The 24,397-nt window shown below is 36.4% G+C and overlaps 1 protein-coding gene across 1 annotated transcript in view; it reads left to right on the top strand.

Moving 5' to 3' along the window:
* The first annotated feature begins 817 nt into the window (after positions 1–817).
* Positions 818–24,397, top strand: part of LOC150103073 (voltage-dependent calcium channel gamma-5 subunit-like) — a 184,331-nt gene continuing 160,751 nt past the window's right edge. Inside the window, exon 1 of the mRNA XM_090398088.1 lies at positions 818–1,025. Coding sequence (XP_090254214.1) covers positions 818–1,025 — 208 coding nt within the window. The remainder of the gene's footprint in view (positions 1,026–24,397) is intronic.

Below are 24,397 nucleotides of genomic sequence, written 5' to 3'. Positions count from 1 at the left end.
TTTCCGTGCACGAGTCTCGAGTGAAAATCTGCGTCCAGGTGTTCCCAGCGTTTACGAGCAGCCAATCGACCCCGACGATTTCTCTGCGCTGACTTTTCAGCTTTTAACCGCACGCCCTTTTGGTCCGACACTCCGTCTCCTTACCACCCCTCCATATCGGACAACATCGTTGTGACTGGCCAAGCGGCTGCTATTACCGCTGTTGGAGAGCCTTCTAGTGTATCCTAGCAACGCACGTACCGCATCACTCCTACTGCATCAGAGAGCGCATTCTTTTAAGGTAGGAGGTTAATAATTTCATCGCATCCGTCAATCCCCCTCCTACGTGTTAGATCCCTACGGAGTGGGAGATGAATTTGCCAGAAAGGGTGGTCACTGCTAACCGTGGATGGATTACTCGCAAAGATGCTCCCTTAAGCGACAACTAACGTAGTCGTCGGAAACCAGCGAGGCCTGCCTTGTAAACCGGGAGAGGCAGACAACACGCACGCACACGCACACACACGAGGATCGGATGTGTTCATGCTCGCATCCTTCTCACCTGGACGGCGGGTGGGGGTTCAGTGTTAGTGGCAGCTGGCCACGGCTCTACTCAGGCGAATGGATGAGGCACCACGGAGTGTCGGGATCTCCGCACACTGGACGCTGACGCAGGAACAACGGCGTTCGTTGGGAGTGCGGGAGTTTCGCACTCCTTCTGCTGTGGTGTGTTCCCGGGTGTGTGGAGGTCCTCGTCTACCCGCAAGAATATTTTTGTCCCTTCTTAGCCGCCTAGAAGAAGGTCAAATCTTCGCCGAGATCTTGACCTTGTCGCACCATGCCGAAGGTATCGGTCACGGTGCTACGGGTTCTCTCACTTCTTTCTGCCATCATTTCCATGGTGGCCCAGGGCATTGCTCTCTGCTCTAACTGCTGGCTACATAGTGAGGAGCTCATTAATAACCCAAAGTACAATGGCACTGGAGAGAGAGAGTATTTGTCCAAATTCACCGTCTCCGGCCTCTGGAAAATTTGCTACAACAAACGTAAGTATTATTTGCACTTTTTTGTATTTCTTCTTGAGAATTCAAGTTCTTTTTCAGTTCAACAACCCCCCCCCCCTGTTACATTCACAGAGAACGTTTAATTTGCTATGGACTTATTTATGTACAGCGAGATGTCCCAGTTCGGTTAGAAATCGCGCCAGAGAAGTTACACTTTAGTCATGTTTACTCTTGGATTTTAACAAGAAAGAAGAAATAATAAAAACGATTTGTTTAAAAATAGAAGCTATTTTCACAAGCTATTTGAACTATGATTATTTAATAATAATAAAGAAAAAATTGTATTCTAAAAACAATCAAATATTAGTTGGTTTTAATACCCTATTACAAATATGTTTTATCTTCTGTTCAATCGAAAGCCATAAAATTATTTCAACAATGGGAATATTCTCAGCATTGTTGGTTTGAGTAGAGAAACATACCCAGTTTGTTTGCCTGTTTCCATTATTGACCTTTCTTATATATTTCTCATTGTTTTAAAGTTTCCATTGTTGACCGTTTTTTCCTCCATTTCTCGTTGTTTTAATAACAATAACAAATTGTATTCTGTAAATTTCAGGACAACACGCTTATCGAATATAGTTCATAAAGAGGACATATTCATTCTGCATTTCTCATACTTACGTAAAAATACGTATAAATTAATTATCAGTCAGCCTTCATTTTATCTCTGCAATATACGTTTTAATTTATTTATTTTCTGCTGGTGTGCTCAGATTGTTTCTGGAGTGTCCAATATTGCAGAATCAATTTAGAAATTCTCATTAATGGCCGCATGTGAATTCATCAAAAGAAATGGGGAAGGGGGTAAATGCATTCTTGAAGTGAATGCTTTATATTAACATTACTTGTGTAATTGATAATTATTCATAATTATTACATAAAAGAATAATTGAATAGACTGAAAATGCCTCATACATTCAGGTAATATAATTATATTTAAACTTAACTTATATAGTTTTAATTGTACGTTTACTGACTCAGTAAAATTTGGTATCATCGCTAATTATGTTTCAGGTTCTGTTAATTAAATTGATTAAAAAACGAAGTAATAGCTATAGTAGATATTTTTTGTTTCTAAGACAAACCACACAAATAATAGCTCCAAGAGATTTGGAAGGGCTTTGACACCATAAAAAAAAAAGCTAACGCGATAGTTGGTCTCTGAGGAGACCAACTATCTGTATATTACACAGATAGTATCTGGTAATTGAGGATCTGTTTATCATTTTGATTGTCCAACTATGAGACTCTAAGAGACAAAGAACAAGACCACATTAAAACGACGTAAAATGGTCTTCAATTTCCAAGCATTATTTCAAACACAACAGTCCAAGTCCTTTCTTAGAAGACTCAGGATATTATTGAAGACCAACGCAATGATAAGACTGATTCACTTGAAGTTCCACCTAATGTCTATTTGTAACCCAGATAGAGATTTGGAATTATGCCATGTGGATCGAGGGAGTGTTCTCATTATGATTTTTTTAAAATTTATTTTACAAAAAAAATTAAGAGGGGGGGGGTTAAACTAGCATAAATAAGGAATATAGCTTTCTATAGATATGCAAATATACCAAATGTGAGATGGCAGTTATGGTCACAACTCTCAATTTTAAGAAATTTTATATGACAAATATGTTTTAAGTTATTCCGCGTTCGTACTACTGAAGACTTGTTCGTAATTGCAAGGGTACGTTTTTATTTTAACCTTTATCCAGTTTCTAGATCCTTCCCATAGCACCTGGAAGCTGTTTTACACAAGCAGAGAAACCAACAGAATTAAGCACGCCATAAAATAAGCATGGAAACCATGACAACCATTACTAAGATAGAGAATAAAATGGTAATTGATATGAAATTCATTACACACACACACACACACACACACAGGTAATTATATTTACACATTAGGGTTGTTATGAGAGAGGAGGGAGGGTACGGAGGTAATGTAATCCTTGCGAATTTTCTCTTTCAACAGTCCACGCTGCCTGGGAACATGCATGCAAGCATGGAGAGAACGAACGCCTAAAGTGTCACGAGGGAGGGTGGCGTGCCTCAGCGTGAGGCAGGCAGTTAGTGTCAGAATGTCAAGTCCAAGTGCTGTTAGAAGAGGTGTCGTCGCAGCAGGAAGACAATGTACGGACGGCTAACGTTTGTTGGTTCTACCCCTCCACCCTCCGTTTCCCATCCCCTTAGACCGACTTCCGCTAATAAGGTACAGGAGAAATGATTCACGCGCACATCGAACCGACGCTCGTGCTATTTGGCCTTGCTTTAGTGGCTGTTTACATGGCTTACTTGAGATAGGAGCCGTTCCATCCGACCAAAGCGGGTAAGGACGATTTAGAAACGAATTCTCGAGGAGTTACGGCTCTCCTTTCACCTCTTCTTTTCTTTTTTTTTAGCTTTTTCCTCTTCTCTTTGTTCTTCACTTCCTTTTTTGCGCATTCAAATTTCTTGCTATTATTCTTATTTTTTATTCCTCCTTTTTCCTAATCTCTCTCATTTCCATACTTACGATTTTTTTCTTCCGTCTTCTTTCTCTCTTTCTCGCTCATTGCATTTATTATATTTTTTCCCCTCATCATTCCTTTGTGTATTTTCTTATCTGTTTTTTTGGTACCTTTCTAAAAATTGTTACCTTTTGTTCCTGGATTGTCATGGTTTTTTTCTCTATGACGCCATTTTGCATTTCTGGCTTCCTTCTTTATTTGCTTTTAGCAAGAGGGGAAAAAAAAGAAAGAAATGTATTCCATATAGGAGGGAAGCATATTCACTTACGTAGCATCAATAGAATATACAGAATTATAAGCTAACAGGTTTAAATGACGATTGATCAGTAGAAAACGAATAGATCGACAGATAGATTAAATAGATCAAGGATGAGGACAAACATAGAGGGATGGGCGACAAGTCGAACTAGGCTACGATGAAAATTGGCTCTACTCTGACGCAGCTGGTACAACGATTATGTCAAAAGCAAAGGGCTTTTGCCCGACCACGTGCGTTGTCATGGCAACAAGTGTCTTGCTAATCTGAAGTGATATTTGAATGACAATAGGAGCAATACTTGCCCCTTAATTCAAGTTTGCATTTGCAAGAAGAAGCTGGAAACGGATTTATCCCTTCGTTCCTCCCCTTAGAAAATAAACTACCGAGAGAGGGAGTCCCTGCCATTGTCGTTCTTCGGTTCAAGGCATTTACAGTGTGTTTTCCTTTCCTGCAGATAGAACGGCCGTTCAATTAATGAGAATTGTTAAGAGGAACAAATTTGCGCCGTACCTCCGAAAGCGTTGGAAATCGGCGTTCGCGTTAATTAATGTTTTCTACCGACTCGGCGTTCTAATGCTGGTGGTAACTTGCGTACGGATAGAACGAGGGAGTTATTCAAGCTATTATTGTCATTTCCAGCTTCAGTTAAGGCAGAAACGGGAGTGATTACGTCTGGGTTCACAATTGAGGACGATGCAAGGGTTTTTTAAATACTTGTTCGTTTAGCAGACCGGAAACGAGACACGACAACTTGGAAAGAGGAAGGGGGGAGTGAGTGGGTAGAGCAATGTCTGGCATATGTAATAAATAAGTGACAAAGAAAAGACAGAAAGAGATACAAAATGGTTAGAGAAAAACTAAAGATAAACATCTACCTACACGAAAACACCCACATTCAAAAGAGTTCAGAAATGATGACGTCATAAAAATGTACACTTCGTAAGTAACATGGAGTCCTTTGGTTGAAAATGTCTGGGTTCGAGTCCCGTCTATGGGGGAGAAGAACTTTATCAGGACTTGGCAGTGAAAGGTGGGTTAACCGGTCTCATATGGTGGTGGAGAATTTATTAATAGTTAAACCCGAGTTTATTGGAAAACTCCAATAAACTCGGGTTTTTCGTCCTTTACCGTGTTCACCGGTTCGGTCAGCCGAACCGGTGAACACGCATTTAAAAATACTTCCAAGGAAGGCAACGGGAAACTACTTATTCATGTAATTTAATAATATAATACTTGCTACACCACGAACTATTAGGTTGAAGGTGATAAACTACAGTTAATTGTGGTCGTAACACCTAACTGTTGCTCCTCAGATTTGATGGAGCGAGTTGTTTGGACTTATTGCCGAATTCACACTCTATGAAATCACCGTGATTGAAAATGAGAAAGTTACCTGAACGCAGCGAAAGAACCTGAACTTGATATTATAAAACCTTTAATTAGGAATCTTATATTGCACTACCATCTGTAAAGATAAGGATATCATTTTGCGTCTTTATAGGACTTTGATAAAACCTCACTTGGACTATTGTGCGCAGGTCTGGTCTCCTGGTTTCCGTTGTGATTCTGATATACTGGAGAGAGTGCAAAGGAAAGAAAGTGTTAAAAATGATATCAGGATTGTGGAATACTTATTACGAAGACAGATTGAGAATTTGCAGATACTAGCAAACAGGAGAAAGAGGGGGTGATATGATTGAGACTTACAAACTTCTGAAAGGGTCATACAGGATTTCAATTGATAGAATTTTTCACTTTATGGAGGATGGGGAAAGGACCAGAGGGCATCCGTGGAAACTGAGAATAAAGGCCGCTAAGAAGGGGATGAGGGCTAGATTTTTCTCTCAGGGGTTGTGTGTGATTGGAATGGATTGCCTTTGGATGTTGTGAGTGCAAGCAGGTTGAATGAATTTAAGAATAAGTATGATAGCTGGCGCGTGTAGTATGTGGCCTTCCTTGATGAGTCCGCGACTCCCTGGAGGTTTGTCTTAATAATAATAATCATCTTTTATCAAATTCCAAATTGCCAACCCATCCTAGTTCATTCAGTATCCAGGTCGATATCTAACGGAGTGCTCCAGGATAAGGATTGGACATTAGGTCAGAAGCCCTGATCGGTTTTCTGCATTCCGTAAAGGCTACGTGGAGATCTTCACCTAGTTATCTAGCTTGGATCTTTAATAATAAGGAATACCAATTTTAATCGAGATAGTCAAGTGTAAGCGTCAGGAAATAGAATGATAAAAGAAGACAAGCGAAGGAAGAGGACAAACTTATTTTCTGACTTAAGGATTTAAATTAATTAGTGTGTGTTTTGTTAGAAATTAGTTCAGTATTTGTATCACGTACTGTGCTCACCCCACACTCCTTCACCCTTTTCTGAAGCAGCTAATCAACTATTGTTAACGCGGCTGTTCAAAAAAGTCAAGTAAGGTTTGTCGCTTAGTCATAATGAAATCGGAGGCGTTTTTTGAACAGTTGAACTACGGTAAACAAATTTCGCGCGCGTGTGTGTGATGCTGGGATACAGTGGAGAGATATTCAGAACCAGTGAACCATGCACACAATTATGGTGTATTATAGAATAATTGCATCCTACACTTTTTCTTTCTCTTCTATATATTCGAGAATTTAAAGGGCTTTATCGTTACTAGACTAAAACATCCACAGATACAGAGGCTGTTAGGTTAAGAGCTTTGGGAGATGCTATTGATCCCGTTATGTGTTCGTGTTTTTAAAGCTTTTGATTTTTATCATTCCTGGAATATTGCCAGAAGTAGCAGTCGAAACAGGTGTGAATTTTGCACTTTCTCTCTCTCTCTGCTCCTTCAACCGTCTCTATCTTTTTTCAACCAATGCAACCTCTATTTCCTATGTTTTAGTGCTCATAGTTGCACCTTTATGGGAATTCTCAATCTTTTACAATCAGTTTAGTTTTTTTGTTTGTTTGTTTGTTTTTAACTCTAAAGATTGTCTGAACCAAAATATAAATTAATAGCTAACTGGAAGATTCTTAAAAGAGATGAGAAAAGATGTATTTAGTTCTAAAATTCTCATTATTATAAATCAATTCAAAATGGCTTCCCATTGTCGTGATTAGCAACAGTTATCAGCATACTGAAAAATTAAAAAATAATCTATTGTTGATGTCGTCACAATTCAATTCAATACAATACTAGATAGGTCTAAAGTGAATAAGTAATAGCGGATACAATCAAACAAAATATTTACATTTGTTTGACAAATGAGCCCGAACAGGTTGCCAAAATGAATAAAACATTTTTCATTACGTACTAAAATCACATCCTGGTCTGAAAAAATTCCGCATGAGAAAGACGATAGATGCTGGAAAGAACGTCCAAGAGATTTGCAAGAAAGATAAACAGATGGGAGGATTTTTTTTATATTAGCAAATCAACCGAATGCAAAGTCACTGAATACGAAACAAGTCATAGGAAAGTTAAAATTGTAATACAAAAGGACAACACGCGAGTTTGTCACAACTGAATAGAATCGCATACACTTCAATGGAAAGACTAAAATTCTACAAGCAAAAATGGTGAAAAACGAAAATATAATTGAACAACAAAGCTTAACGTAAACAGGGAATTTGCGGTTGGTTGAGTTACTACCAAAAGAGTAACGCTGTCAACCGAATACATTTATGGACCAATTTTTTCTTTCATTCTTTAAGGAAAAGATCACATTCTTCAGTAAAAAAAAATCATCTAAGGGCGTCTAAGTAGTGTTTCTTCTTCTTAAACAATTTTTCTTAACATCTAAGGCTATTTTTAAGACCATAAACCATAACCACTTGGAAAAGACATTCCATGATTCTCGCTTTTACATTGTCTTGAGCGGTATTTTGTACATCTTTTCATATCTTGTTTTTCCTCTTTCGCTCACGTGCTTGTTAAGTGAACTTCATTTGGCTGCACGTGCTTGTTAGTAAGCTGATTAAACAGGATTAATAGCTATTACCCAAAAGCACCATGGTCACTATAAAACGAGTTGGAACACAAAGCGAACGACCAAGGATGTTCGCTATGGGAAAGTCCGTAGTTGATGAAGCGTGGGGGGTTCTTTTGGAAAAAGGCTTTTCCGAGTCATTGAAACAAATTTGACATTGTTTAACAGGAACGCAAAGCAACGTTAATGGCGTCGAAGGAAGAGCATTTCAGGATCAACAACACCCAGATCAGAAATTCATCGAAGACGTGAAACTGCTGAATTGCTCTTATTAAGATATCCTTAATCTGAATATTATGGCTAAGAAAAATATCTTACACTTTTCCATGGTGTACACTTGAATCCGAATTCAGAAAGAATTATGTTAACTTCATCACGTTCTTATGCGGTGTTTTATACTAGTTCATAAAGTCAGAGATCTTGGTATGAGTTGTATATCAATAAATTATGTGAAAACTGTGAGTTGAGTGACCAATTTATTGCAGGTGCCTACAGGAACAGCCTTCATACCATCGACTCTACGAGCTTTCCGAAACAATCCACAATTACACCAGGAAGAGATGAATTATTGAAGTTCCATCACATTTGACAAAGGATGGTTCCTGTTATGACTATCTCATTTCGCTACACTCGCAAACAAAGCACATTAGAATTGAAACTCGGCGAATGAGAGGCTCCATTAGGGTCTAGTCACTATCATGTTCCTCTCATGTGCCTGCTTGTGACAGTACAAGTGACGTCTGAAAGGTACTCCATTTTTGGAAGTGCCCATCACACGCAAGTAAGTAGATGATCAACATGAGTTAGATGCTCTTGGTCACGGGTAGCAAAACCTTTTAGATAGCCTGGGACATTCAGCTCTTGCTATGCTTCTATTGGGGATTAAAGAGTTCCAACACAGACTTCCACTCCCTAGACCACCACTCCAAAGTCTTTGTTAGGATTACGGGTCCGTTGGCTTCGTGTCGTTGTTTTGCATACCCTTGTCTTTCCACCCGTATGAAATAACAGAAGCCGAGATTCCTCACTCCTCTATGTTCTCCAATCTTCTATCATCCAGTCCGGATGACCTTTCTCTTGCCTTAGTTACTTGTTGGACAGGATTGGTGTTCTATACTCAGTTACCGATGCATATTGTGGTTATATTCATATTTCCAGGCAAGGTAAGACTTCTCCTCTTGAGATGACTTGAACATTTCCTGATACAAACATTAACCATAGTCTCCTCAGCCTCCAAACTTGAAATCTCTTTTCAAGATATTACTTGTCACCGATACAACTTTCTCATTCCTAGAAGACCCGATTCTGCACAACCTTCGATGTTGTTTTCACATTTCGGTGCATCCAAAACACTCTCTCTGTTTAGAATGCCTTATGCTATTCAGGCGAAATTCATCCGTTAATAACTGACCCTCCCCTCGGAGACTCACTGCAACTTTTCTCATGGGTAATCTGTTTCTGTCTTATGCTTTTTCTACCGATATTTTCATGGTCACTATTCCATTGAACCTGTCACAAACAATTCTTCACATTCCTTTAAGACTATAAACGAGAGGTGTTCAACATCCATTCCCTGTCCATCTTCACATCCATTGAATCAACTTCGCATTCTTCTCTTTCGTTCTATGTACTATCCCTGTTCTTCGGAACAGTTTTACTCCTCGTAATTTGTTCAAGAAGGTCCATCAACCGATTCATACTTTTTCGTTAACGTCTTGTTGAGGTTTGCAACCTCTCGTTAGCGGATTCGATATTTTAAAAAAAAGACATTCTCTCGCTCTCCTTGGCTGTTGACATTCAGATGTGTGTGTGTGTGTGTGTGTGTGTTCGTCATATCATTTTCGGTATACCCATGATATCCTTATTTCCACGTAACGCTTACGGGCCCGTCAGGCTCCAATAGTGTTCACCATATGAAGACCTTTGTTCATTACGACACACACTTGAATGCAGATGTTCAAGATAATCTGTTCATTACTGGTGAATTCCATTTAAAGTGGAGATATTTTTTTCCACTGAGCATAAATTAAAAATGCAAATACATAATGTCACCGAAGAATTCGCCTACAATTGGAAATTCCTTATAATGTTCCTGGCGTTTTACTTATTATTCAAAAGGACGACGACATAAACGCTGTGTTTAGAAGACACTGTTTGTACACACATCTCTTAAAAGATATTATGGATTGACTTAAAAAATATATCACTAGTACTTACGCACATCTTATTTGGATAAGATTTAGAATTTGTAGTAAATAAGTGATTTTGTTTCATTTACAGACTGGCACATGTATAATTGAGAAATTAAAATAATCAGAAATAATAATAAGATGCACAAAATTAAAATACTGATGTTTCATTTTTCTCCCAGAAACTCGATTTTTTTATTTAGCAGAACATAATGGATGAAGAACACTCGCACACACACACACAGTTTACATTTATAATACCCACCGGTCTCATAGCCTTAGTTCTTTTTGGAGTAATACACCTATAATAACCAATCAACCAACACCCCGATTCTAAAATACAAGATTCAAAGAGATGTGAGAAAAGGCAGTGATTGGCTCACTTAACGCACGACTGAACATTCTAAAGGTTACATGTCACATTGGAGCAGAATTTTCAGCATTCTATGCCTCTCCCAATCCTCCATTCCATTGCACTTAGTGTAGGTTTCAATCCTGACGAGGCTGTTATTAAAAGAATCACAGATATGAAAAACAAATTGAGAAAAAGAAGTTTGTAATCTTCATTGAGAACAAAAACATCCTCAATCATGAGGATGTTTTTGTGCCACGTCTGAATTTAATATGAATCCCACCTACCTATGGGGATGTTGTAAACCTATCTTACACAGTACTGTGAGTGGATTACTCAGAAAACTCTTCTCCAGAGACTAAATGTGAATTTTTTCAAGTCACTTTCAAGTCCATTATTAAACTGGTTGATGATCTTACACTTAGCGATTAAAACCATCTACCACCTAAGATTTGTATAATCTTCGAAGCAGGAAGTGACAGATAATATCAGCTTATAACAGTTTACAGCATATTATTCTTTTCACCCCCCCCCCCCCCACCGGCACCATCCTGAGTGTCGTAGTAACTAAGCATAGAATTTCAACTTGTATTGAGTGGAACTGTCAACCTCATCTGGACCGCTAACATTGTTAGGTGATTTTTTTCGTGATTTACTAATCTGTATAGTTCTGCATTTTTGCACGTCTGTTTATGTATGAATGGCTATCAGTTACTGCTCATACGTCTTGTACGTAGGAAAGCAGATTCTAAATTTTAGCCGATGTTCACATATTGTGCATAGGAATATTTATAACTAAAAGCAGGCAGAAGAAGCAGTATTATTGTCTTATGTAATAAACAGTAAAGCAAATGATCAGGAAAGGAGATTTACTAATAAGGGAAGAGTACTTTATAGTATAATGGAAGGGTGCTTAGTAGGGGAGGGGATATATAGAAATTCTAAAGCGGAAGGGTAAATCTACTTTGGATATTTATCCATTTATTTTTTAAACGATTACAACTATTGTCGCGATTTTTAATGCACAAACGACTGCTGCTAAAACAATAAAGAATTGTTTTTATTGTTTGTTTTAGCAGCAGTCGGTTTTAATAGTTCATTGCGTACCGCTCACGTGAAGGTTTCTCGCATTCTAAATAGGATTTAAAACCCGGATTGCAACTGTTAAAGAATGAGACTGCATGAGACCGGTAAAGCCAGAAGTATTCTTCTGGCTTAACCAGTTTTGCAACTTAAAAAAAAAATGTTTTTGGGAAAGAAATTCTGGTAACCATGACACATCGACATGCTTGTATCAAAAGGATATAGGTTTGCATTAAATCAAGGGAATAAAATCTTTTCTTGCTTAATGATTTAATTAATATCACATTTAGCTTAAACATCGCTGTGAACTGATCGTCTTATCGCACGTGGTCTTGTTTTGTCATTAAGATTATACTGGTAGCATCAAACATATTCTACAATCTGATTGTTCTTTTGCTTCGTCCATCTATTTGAATTTCAGATAACACTGATTACGGTGTGTGTGTTAGAGAGAGAGAGAGATTCGACCATATTCACTGCGTAAGAGAATTACTGACTCTCTGTAAAGAGAGTCAGTAAATCTCTTACGCTAATCTCTGTGAGTTTGTATTTGCATTGTGAAGGAGTGTTGATTATTTGCTGCATATGTTTTAACAGATTAAGAGGAGTTGAGGAGTTACCAATACCAGTTAGGATGAACAGTGACTATAGAAATGTAGGAAATGCAACCAGCATAAACCAAAATTCTGTATGAAAGTGCAGAAGAATCGATAATCCCATCCCTAATTGCTTTACATTCTGTCAGTATGTTTATAGCTCTAAGGGATATCACCCCACACGCGAAACAGTATTCAGTGGTGGAAGGATTTGTGATACGTACAGATTAACATACGTTTAGAGGTAGAGTAATTCCTTAAACAAAAGAAAAAGATGTATTTGGAATGCTGAGAAAGCCACATTTGCAATATGTTTATACCAAGAGGGATTGGAAATTGGGCTAATTCAAGAACAAAAATATCATCTTGTATAGAGATTTCAGTGTTGCCATTATTATGTTTTCACAGTTAGTTTTGGAGCAAATATTTCGGGCTTTGTTCTATACAAAAATATATAGATGGAGAGTTGTTCATTGAAACCCAATTGCGATTTGTCTGATTCCTCTCATAGCCTTGGCATACTTCTTGGAGTTTTTAAAGCGAAATGGGAAATACCAACGTGAAATGCTTCAATGATATTCAGTGTGAATGTTAAGATCAAAAGACAGAAAACAAGACTCCAACTAAGGAAATAAAACATAGAAATTAGAAAAATTAAATAAAATATTTCACTTGGCATTCTTATAAAGCAGATAACACGAGAGTAGCTGTGCAAGTGTTGCTCAGAAAAAAAATCAAAACTAGATGTGGTGTGAAACTGCCTAGGGGACAAATATTCACAACGTACTTTATAAAACAAGCTTTACGAAAAGCGTAATCAGGAAATCTGTTATTCTGACAGGAAGGCAGGAATGAGAACAATTCGTATGATATCATTAGTGATACCAAATGTCTAAACATTGGGCCACCTGCTTGGTCTGATTATTTACGGTATATCAGAGCGAGCATATACACAAATGCCACGTTGGAGACGAAAAAAATTCAAAGAAAGAAAGTTTTAACTGGAAAAACTGCAATATAGCACTTAAGGAAGCTAAAATTGAGTTGCTGTTAAGAAATTAGGTGTGGTTCTGAGACAAATGGATCTAAAATGTTGGTAAAACATCATTTTTGTGAACTCAATCTAGACGGCGTTGAGAGTTTTGCCAAATTCCTCTGGCAACATGTCTTCAGTAGTGCCTCTGGCATACACTTCCTTCTGGTACACTGGTAGATGTAGCAACAAGAGTATTCACTAGCCGCTCTGAAATCCTTCTAAAGTGTTATTGCCATTAGTTCGTTCATTCACTGTGCTATCTAGCGGGAAATCGCCAGAATATCAGTTTTAAATTTGTACCTTTAAAAAATTATTTATTTAGCGTATTGCAAATAACAAAAAGAGTCACTAAACGTTTAAGTCTAGCCAATCAAGAGCTGAAGGATCTGCCTCAAAAAAGTCTCTCAGGTTACCAGGGTAGGCTCTTATGCTGCAGTCCTCCACAATGTGCCGGATGGTTTGATTTATGGGGAAGATCACCCACACATTGGGATGTAGGTGATCTTCTCCACTTGTGTAAGCTGTCTGCGCAGATACCATGTCCTGTGCGTATCCTATTTAAGCTTTTTCATAGATCGTGCAAGCTCAATCCTTTCGGATTTTGGTTGGGAAGGATATACTTAAGTCTGGTGGCAATTTTTCTTTCCACGTTTCGGGCCATTTCAAATTAACGTTGAAATCGCTAATTACTAGCTCTTCAGCCAGTATTAGTGGAGGCCGTCGGAATTAAAGGCGATGTATACTTATATGTGGAGGCCTTCATCTATTGGTAACAGGGGATTGCTGTTTATTTTTTGTACTCTTTTACGAGAGCATCTTGTCAGCGCTAGTTCGGTGGTGCAGTGGTGCTCAAAGTTGGAAGCCAGTAGAGGGGAGTGGATTTGACACAACCTATTATTCTCCTCATCGCCGCATTTATTTGCGTGTCGAATTTCTCGATATGAGGACTGTTTAGCCATACTGGTGAACAATATTCTGCTGCAGGGTAGACTAGGCCCAACGTGGAGCATCGCAGTGCAATAGCAGAAGAACCCCATGTAGAATTACACAGTTTTTGTATGATATTATTACCGGTTCTCATCGTTAAAGAGATATCCTCCATATGTCTTTTGAAAGATAGTGTTCTATCCAAGGTTACACCCAGATATTTGGCGAAATCTTGATGCCTCAGCATTGTGTTATTAAAGATGACCTGAAGTTTCCTATTTGCCAATTTGTTTAGGTGAAAAGAGCTAATCTCGGTCTTATCGAGGTTTGGTGTTGATCTCCATTTATGAAATAAATGTATATAAAGATGTACAGTTTAATCTCTTTCACTTCCACACTCTTGCGAGTGTTGAATTCCTCCAAATCTGGTGTTGTACTTATTTACAGAAAAGAAGGCATCATCACGAAGAATTGATGCATAAATATCGCGTGATTGTTTGCATTTCTAAATATTTACATTTTATTCCCTCATGCCTTAAGTATTCCTAATTTTAAATCCTTTTCATCTTCTTCTTAGATATTGACTTTTAATTCATGTTAGCGGTCAGCAAACATTTTTTAATTTCTCACGTGAAGCAAAAAAGTGTTTAGTCTCTGATAATCATCCTTTCATTTTACCAAGGGGGGAAGGATAGGGGGATGTTTGGATCTTCGGTAACATGAGTGTGTTACACTGTTCTCTTCTATGTCTACTATTTTCCTTTATTTTTATCTTTCCAAAATGCATAATCAACTTTTTTTTTACATTGTAAACTAATTCTGTTTTGAAAATGTCGTGTGTATTTATATCCCAGAGGCATCTCACATTCATAAAAGAGGATCGTCAACAATCCTGTATCTGATCTTTAACATTTGTTTATATAAAGTACTTTCTATTTTCCATTTACAAATTTATTTTCCATTTTGACTTCTAAATTTCTTAGCGTTCTAATTTTTGAATGATACTTGGTTTAATTATAATTAGCTTATTGTAATATGTGTAATATTTGCGTAATATTTTATGACCATTCCTATACTATTTCCTATTACTGAATCCTATAGTATTGCTTATAATTGACCTATCTTATGGGAAAAGTATTTAAAATCACAATAATATTTTGTGTTATTTGTAGATTATAATTTGATAATTTTAAAGAAAACTTAGGAAATATAAAATTGGATCTGAGAATTTATTAAAAGCTATTTTCCTAGCTATTATTCTAAAAATAAGCGAGAATATAAAATACATCCTTTATTTAATTGTATATAATTAGTATTCCAAACTTGTTCGAAAGTTTAATTGTGTAGTAGAATTAGATATATGGATTAATAATACCCCTGGAGGGTAATGGATGGCAGTGCTGTAGCCAATGAAGTTCTAACTGAGGCTCGGCTATTGCTGTTACCCTCTTGCCATGATCAGAGCTTTAATAGCTCAATAACACCTTATCCCTACACTGTCCTCTACAGATAACGGGGAAGATGAAAGCATGCTTGCTTCTCCCCTTTAAGCCAGTCCTTATAAGGACTATAAGGAATCGTGTAGTAAGTGTAAGTGAGAATTAATCATTATATTTCGAAAATATTTTTGTTAGATGTAGGAGAGGAAAAAATCCATATCTGTTGAGCTTTGAGACTGAATGAGCGGCAAGTCAAGAACTAGTACCATTATACTGTTTCCAATGTGCATGTAATTAAAGCCAACAATTGCCACTTTTAACTATCCTAATGGAACAGAAAGATAAGCAGAAAAACAAAAAGAAGCTTACAAAATCTCCTGCGGATTATGGGATAAAGTAAATACCGCATAGTGCGTTACCTTCAAAACCGCTGGATACTTGGTCGCTACATGAAAATGGGAAATGGCTACAACATGATACTACTGGATTGTGCAAACGTATTTGACAGAATACCACACGGAAATTTAATACAAAAGTTGGGACATATGGGTATGGATGGAGGGGGGGGGGGTGGCTGACAGACAGACTCCAGAGAGTAGTATATAGTGGGGCGGAATCTATAAGAATGAGGGTGACTAGTGGAGCCTCAGGGTTCTGAACTAGAGCGACTATTCTTTAATTTGTATATCAGTGATATAGGGGAAGATTTAAGGGTGGGGGATATTCAGTTATTTGCTGATGATCCGAAACTGGAAAGCAGTAGTAATTGATAAAGGTGATGTACACATTATGCAGGATGATTTAAATACACTGACAGTGCAGATGAGAGCATAATGGTTGTCCATTGAATGTTGTAAAATGTAAGGTTATGTATTTCGGGATGAAGTTATAATTATTACATTGATGGTACTGAATTACAGGAAATCGAGGCTAGGGATTTGGGATGTAAAGGTGAACAGAGAGTTGATTCAGAGGTCATATTGCAAAAGTTAGCCGAATCGCTCATGTTTTAATGAGCGATTCTGTAATTAATGTAATTAATACATGTATCGTGTATTAATATAATTAATATCAAAAATAATAAAATCAAATGAGTCTTCTGACTCCATGGAGATATCCGTATAATAATAATTTCTAAGCGTTTTGTGCTTTAGAAACTTTTTTTTTTTTTTGAGGGAAACAAAAATGCTGCTCACAAAATGTAGACTGATTTTGTTTTATATCGGAATGTCATAATCTCTAGCCGATCTATTAACAAAAATACCCTTGCATCATTCTCAAGTTAAATTTTCCCACTCGGACTCAGAATGTAAGATAAGCTTAGAAAAATAAAATAAAACAGTCGTAAATTTATTGTTCAGCAACATTCGTCCATTAAGTTTTTTTTAAATTTAGATTCCACTTTTATGTTTTATCTTTTATCCTCATTGATACCTATTGGTTCCAACATCAATTTTTATCTAATTCTCTCTTAATTGAAACGGTGAAAGAGCTGTCATCTTATCAAATCTTTTTCAAAGATGAATTTCATGTTTGGTATAAAAACCGAGGATTTCGATTCCATAAAGAAAGAAACAAAATTTTGTAGATCTGAAAACAACCACGAGTCAGCAAATTTCAGCGCGTGGAAGTTGGATTGCTTAAAATTAACTCGCAATCAGGTGAGGATATGAAGACGTTGTATTATATCTATCAATTGCATGTATTCATCGACAGGTTGGTCGCACTTACAGGAAGACAAAAAGCCAGTTTTCAGAAATAAAGGGGGTAGGGAGAATAACACTCCATGTTTCTTAATACTGTCTTTAAAATATTCCAAGTGTTTCTGATATGTTTGTCTCATTTTTCCCCTATTCTGAATATAATTTTGACTACGTTTCGAATTTTTACTTATTGGTTCTTCTCTTTTTTATACATTTGAGTGTCTATTTAATAAATGCAAATGTTATGTTTTGCAAAAGATATGCATCAGTAAATGTTTTAATTTTTGATAAAGTGTTGAAAAATCTCTTGTTTATTGAAGTAGAATTTATTCTATTCCTTGTGTTCTTCCTTTTATCATACAGCCAGGATTATAATGATCATCTCTCTCTCTCTCTCTCTCTTATTATTATTATTATTATTATTATTATTATCATTATCATTTTTAACAGCTATGCTAGAGTATAACTTGCAATATCCTGTAGCAGCAGCAATCTATGGTTATTTGCATATATAAGAAAATATGTTTTTCTTACCTTTTTTATTTCTTTTTGACCTCCATAATACTAATAACATTTACATAACTTGGTTCTCCGAAGTCAAATTGATATTTTGAACTTTCACACAGCCCTGTTGCTTCTTCCGTACTAATTACAACGTCAATCTCAGGTTACTGTTATAACAGACCAAGTGAGAATGAGTCAACTTCTAGATATCTATTTTTTATATTAATAAAAAGCTCGGAAGCAAATTTATTTCTAAAGTGGCTTTACATAATACCTGATAATGTTGATACTTCATGAACAAACAATTTTAGATATAGATGATCTAAGAGTTCTATCTCCCTTTTCAGCCCTTACTTGACGTATCACGAATAACACTAAAACAATGAAAGGAAGTTTCCTCTAAGATGAAACCTGTCGAATTTGTTGGTATTTATTTTAGAAACTTATTCAGGCTAAAAATTAATTCTCGTATATGCATTAAACAGTACATTTTTTCTTCTGTCATAGATGTGGTCGTGGCTCATTGCTACGTTCAATTATCTTATAATACCTCTGGGAAAAGAAACACTTCTGGGTGTCTTGCTAAAGCCTTGTTACAATTCCTGACTAATACTGCTTTAACCCCCTTCGTATCCTAGCAGTTCTTTTTTTTTTTTTTTTGATTGACAACGACAAAGTTGACCTTCTGGCACGAGACTTTATTTTAATCTTTTGCCCTGTTTTGGTCAGCAAATGCTGATTATTGTATTGATATGATAAACCGATTTTAACCCTGATTATCTTGTATCTTTCACATCGCAACTTTATATTCTTTTTCCTTCCATTGGGATAACTTCCAAGCTGCAGAGGAGCTTTGAAGTTATCTCATTACAGTCTCTTATTAGAATGAAGACAACCCTTAAGCGAATTATTCTCCTACTCTTCCCACTTCAAAACTTTTTAAACGACTAAGAAACTAAACAACATCTTGTTCACTAACTGGAGGTCTCCAAATCTAATCTTTGATCTAAACATGGATTTTACGTTCTCAACTCAGGAACGATTGCCTTTGACTTTATCACACACCTATGGACACACGTTACAGAAAGTTTTACTAGAATTTAAGAGACGTTTCAGTGAATGACATTTATAAGCCATTCGATCTCGTCCGAACATGATGCTTCTATCCTATGCGGGTAGCTCCCAATTCTTTCCTCAACACTTTGCTGTTGTGTGGACAATTTCTTTTCTTAACACTGGTGTCTCACGAAGGACTGCTACGGAATATTCTGTAGCAGCACATCCAAAGGACCAGCTTTGTTAGCCTAAATATAGATTTCCTTAGCGAACACAACTTCACCTATAGAGGATCATCCCCTTCTCTTATATAGGCTCACTATAACTTCATAAAATCTCTTTCCCACTTCTTTAACAAACACAAACAATTGTAGGCGTAGGTTTCTGCGGTTTAGAAGTTCAAAAGAAAGATTCCGGTATTGCGACCACATGTTTATTAAGATAAATAAAGATAAACAAACCCGAGAAGTTTCGTATGTCGTTGGACTTACATCTTCAGGAGTTAGAGGTAACTAAAAGTTTAAACACAAGAAATGAGAAATTACTCAAAATAGTCCATTAGATGTTGTTATGGCAGTCTAACTGTTGATCAAATTAAAAAATCCGAATGCAGAATCGATACATACGTTAATGCATGCTATGTTTAAACAATGCTGGATGTTGTTCACGTTCACTCTGTCCGAGGTACACCAAGTTTGGTCAGCATTCATAAAAATATACCTAAGTCAGACCTCAGTACGTAAGTCCATTTTTCATATTCGCCACTGCCGCAAAAAGCTATTTGTTATATAACCAGTGTTATAAAGACTTACTATAACAATAACATCAAATAACATTCGATGTTATTTGATGTTATTGTTATTTCAAATGTTATTGTTATTTCAAATTATTAACATTCACTAACAATTTGAAAAATAGTTTAAGAATGCATTTAATTTAGTCCAAAATACTGTAGTAAGGATCAGATCACGGATTACGAGGGAAAGCAATTGAAATTCTAAGTATAACATTGGCATAGGTTGCCCAAGTATTGGAAAAACAGGAACAAATAATAGATAAACTGTAGATGGAACTAAGTAAGAAGTTCTGATACAGGAAGCGTTTCTCATGGGCAGAATTAGTTAGAATGGATGAAGATTAGAACGTCATTCGGATATGGTAATCGCAGCCCATTAGATTGCTGATGCAGATATGCAATATGTTTATTATTATGACCATGATTTTTAGAGAAATTAGACAATTTTTCTCATTAGAAAATCATATAGGGTTTGACACTTAAAGGATTGTTTATTGATATCGTATGTTTCACAGAGTATTGTCATCAACAAAGCTGCAAGTGTATTTGAAGTAGGTTAAAGCGAAATTGTTAAAACCTTTGTAGATTTTGTCCTTTAGTGATGATTTCGGATTGAACAGAATAGGTGAAAGCAAAGATTTTTGACTTCACAGGTTTAGAAAGAGAGATAAAAGGATGCATATGAGCAGGAGGCTTGCTTATTTTCCTTTTTGGTGTTTTTAAAATCGAGTTTGAGGTCTTTGATAATTCGTTTACTTTATTTCGCGTTAAAGTATGGAATAAAAGTCGAATTGTGGCTTCTTTTGTTTACACAGCTTATGATGCTGTCATTTTTATTGCGAACTGCCTTAGCGCAGTATTTGGAGAACTGAAGCTTCCTTAATGGATGAAAAATCAGAGAGAAAGTGATAGTCTATGAGGATCATTTTGTTGATGTATTCCGAGACAGTAATTGCGTAGAAAGACTAAACGAAAAAAAAAGGCACATATGAAAAGATGGAAAGAAAAAATGTTTATAAGCACATTTAGCTACACAGCAACATGATACAACAGTCAGAATGGCTTTGGGGAACTTGGTGATGTGAGAAAATAAATCTGTACCAAGTTCTAACCTAACGTGCTTATAGGAGAGGTAAGGTTTATGAGAATTAGCAGGACTTGTGAAAATTTTGGTGAATTCTATGTGAGGAAGAACATTGTTGATTACAAATATTTCAACTTTTTCATAAAGAGTCGACTAAAATTGTGATGTAAAGTCTTATTTATTTGGTTAAAAAAGAGATGCCGACAATAAATGAAATAAAGCGAATGTGGTAGACATTTGTAGACAGAGAAATCAAACGGTGTAGTTAATATTCAAACCGTGTAGTTAAGGTCCCGTGTTAGAAAATATCTAATTACGATATTACAATGCGCTGGGTACATTTGACATCTTTCTGGTGAAAAAAAAACCGAATAATGAGAAGATTATATGAATGAAACAAAAGTGACCCACAGAATTTTTAACAGAAATAATCTGTATAATTTTAGCACTGAAGACGAAAGTGGACTTCTATGACATATTGCTAGTAGCTTTACCTTTCGGAAACTTGTTTTTTCCCCCCCACATAACAGGCAAATTCAGTCAGAGAACACGCAACCAATGACATAAATAATACTGGTCTCATAGTATTAATTCGTCGGCTATTATTTTAAATAATCCACTGGAAATTCTCTGCTAAATCCACTAAGGCTTTTGATATCAGTGTATTATGAACATTTCCGTACATTATTATGTACGGAAATGTTCCATGAAAAATATACATAGTTGAAGAAAATTATAAAAAATAAATTTAGATGATGCTCAGTGAATTAGAGAAAGACTTAATGTATCATCGTAAAGATATATTGCCATACGAATCTGATAAGTATAAGTCTGTTTCGTAATACTTAAAACGAATATTTTAGAAACAAAATACTTAAAGGCAATTCCCGGAATAAAATGCCTTCATAAAATAGTACGAATAGAGAACTCTACCGGAGGAATGCAATAGAAATATTATGACTGACATAAAATGCAAGAGATGTCCGGATATAACAGAAAAAGAAGACTGCATCGGTGTCAGGAACACGAAAGACAGACATAATAAGAAATGAAGGAACACGAGTTCTTTGAACACAGAAAAGAATTAACATTTGGAGGAAATATGTGCAGGAACAATATTTTCTGCTATATTCTTTGTTTGAGCGGATGCTATATTTTATTATAACACAGCTAATTTTCTTATTATTGAATAATAGACTTTTTGGGCATGTTTGCCGATTTTATAGTATGTTATAGTGTGAATAACTAAAGTAAATAATAATTTCGAAGTAAATATGTCTTCCCCCCCCCTCCCAACAGAAATGCTAGTAACATGGCGCATCATATAGTAATATAATCTGTAAAGGTACTGCAACTAGCTAATCATTCATTCTAATGAGATTTTAAGGATTCAGAAATTCTGCCAAATACACCTCTAAAATATCGTTTCACATTAAAAATTTACGGGAAACATCATGATGGAAAAATTAATCACGTTGTGCAGCCTTAGCTGTAAATCACAGCTTATCACTGTCGCAATACTGTAGTTACCAGTTGTTGCTTTATGGTAGGAGGGATTACATCTTATTCAGCACATAATGCACCACTTGCTTGATTGAAATTTTGGGATCGTTCGCGTCTGTCTTCCATCTTGTAGTTAACACACTGCAAAATGGCTCAGTTGGGTTTACGTTAATCCATTGGAATGGAGAAGGTAGGTAACGTGGCTTGTTGACTGTTTTAGATATCGTAAAGTGTCCTTACGAAGATCCATAGGTTTACATTCTTTGTCGTTCCTGGTTGAAGAACCAACTTTGAATTGCAGTGTACCATATTCATTTAGCTTCTTTCTTTCTATATATATATATATATATATGTATATATATATATATATGTAATCATTAGTTGTGATGCTGGCACACAACTAATGATTACACTTTGTCGCTTAGTCCTACTAGAAGCGTTTTCCCAACAGAAAATAGCAACAGTAACAAACTATGAAGCTGTTTCACTGATGTTAAATGAAATGTTTCATTTGTTATTCCTAATTCAGGAAACCTCATAACATAGTATTCTACATACGTTAACAGCTTTTAACATATGTAGATTGACCCTCTTCCTCTTTGCTATTTAGGATCAGTTAGTGAGACTACCGCACAATGCTTTTGTTTTTTGTCGATTGAAAGAAAATCAGCTTACCTTGGTGTCTTTAGCGAATGTACTGATCCGGATATTAAAAGCTTTTAGTCGACTTTCTTTACTGAAGTTTTCCGACTATCTTTGTTCAAAGAATGCTTCGCAATCCAAAATCACCGGAAATAGCACAGCAAACAAATCAACGAAGCGGAAGACGACACTGTTAGAGAATGCTTCAACATTTTTAGACGAAGACTTCTCTTACCAACTGTATATTTTTCTAAGTGCTTAAATAATACTTGAACGCCATCTTCAGAAGTTTGTTCCTCGTATACAAAATTCACCTTAGAGAAAAAAAAATCGTGAATCCTTCTCCATTGTTAAAAAGTATTATTAGGAAAAAAAAAAAATCTCCGAAACCCATTATCACATTAATCTTAAGGCATATTGACAGAGATTGTTTAAACGTTTGCTCTCTCTATGATGTTTATGTTTTAGATATCTTCTACGACTGCCAGAATTTAAGTGTCTAGAAATATTTGTTTGCAAGGTAAATGACAGCATTAGTGAGAGATGAAAGGAAATAATGTAGAGGACAGGTGAGCTCATAAAAAGAAAAAGAATAATCTTTCTGATCTTTCATCATATAAATAAGGATAGTACACTACAGAAGTGACTCAGTAGCCTTGAAAAACGTCTTAAAAAGTTCTTATAGTGACTGAGCTGTGGTAAGCAATTTCTCTTGTAGATTCTTCTACAAGAGAAATTCTACAAGAGTTTCTCAATACGTTTGTATGACCACGTCAGAGATATTTTTGGAATCATCAACCCAAAATGTCGTATTTTAGGTTCTCTCTCTCTTTCATCTTACTTCATCCCCCCCCCCTCGTATCCAGAAGCGATTTCATTGTCTTTACAGTCTCAGATTCGAGGTCATGTACAGTTAAGCATCCTTCTGTAACCCCCCCCCCCCTTTCTTCTCCGCGCCACGCCATTTGTCTTCGGAAGGTTGTCTAACTTCGTCTGTACCTGGACATCATTTGTTTCCATTAAGAACGAAACCGCCGCTGTTTCACCCCGAGTAGCTACACCCTAGGAGTAGCTAGTCCCGATGCTATTGTTTCTTATTAAATGTGAATATAGCGTTCTCGTAGAAAATCATTGCTGTCTGGAAATTTGCCAAGTACTTCTGTGTTAAAGGACGCCTTCAATCACTTCTCTGTGGCTTGGTAGATTGTGGCTTCGGTACTGGTTGAGACTGAAACAACTCGTTTCCTGGTGGGATGGTTACGGTTTCATACTACAAACAAACGCTTTTCATAGAATGTTGACATAAAAATGTTAGAAATGATCATTGGATACCTAAAGAAAATATATCATTGAAGTTAGATAATCGATGTTCAATGAATGCACAGTTTTCATTACAGCTGGATATATAAAAGTTTGTTGAGCAACGTTGTAACAGCGATTGACCCTCTTCCTCATGTCCATCAACTGCGTGTGTTCTTCTGACCACTTTGCCTGTTTTGTGAGAAGAACAACTCAGCCAACTGAGCTACGGAGTCTCATGAGATTCTAATTTAAGATTAAAATTAGAATTTTAATTTTAATATTAACTTGAAACTAGCTCCTTTTCTTGTAGGATTCAAATTTTACAATTTTCACAAAGCAATATTCGCTAGGCCTTTTTTTTTCACCTATTTCTAAGAGCTGCTTGGGTACACTTCAGT

This window comes from Typopeltis vanoorti, chromosome 9 (genome assembly GCF_054136105.1).
Source record: "Typopeltis vanoorti isolate ZY-2024b chromosome 9, IOZ_Tvanoo_1.0, whole genome shotgun sequence".
NCBI lineage: Eukaryota > Metazoa > Arthropoda > Arachnida > Uropygi > Thelyphonidae > Typopeltis > Typopeltis vanoorti.
This window is presented reverse-complemented; position numbering and strand designations above follow the sequence as displayed.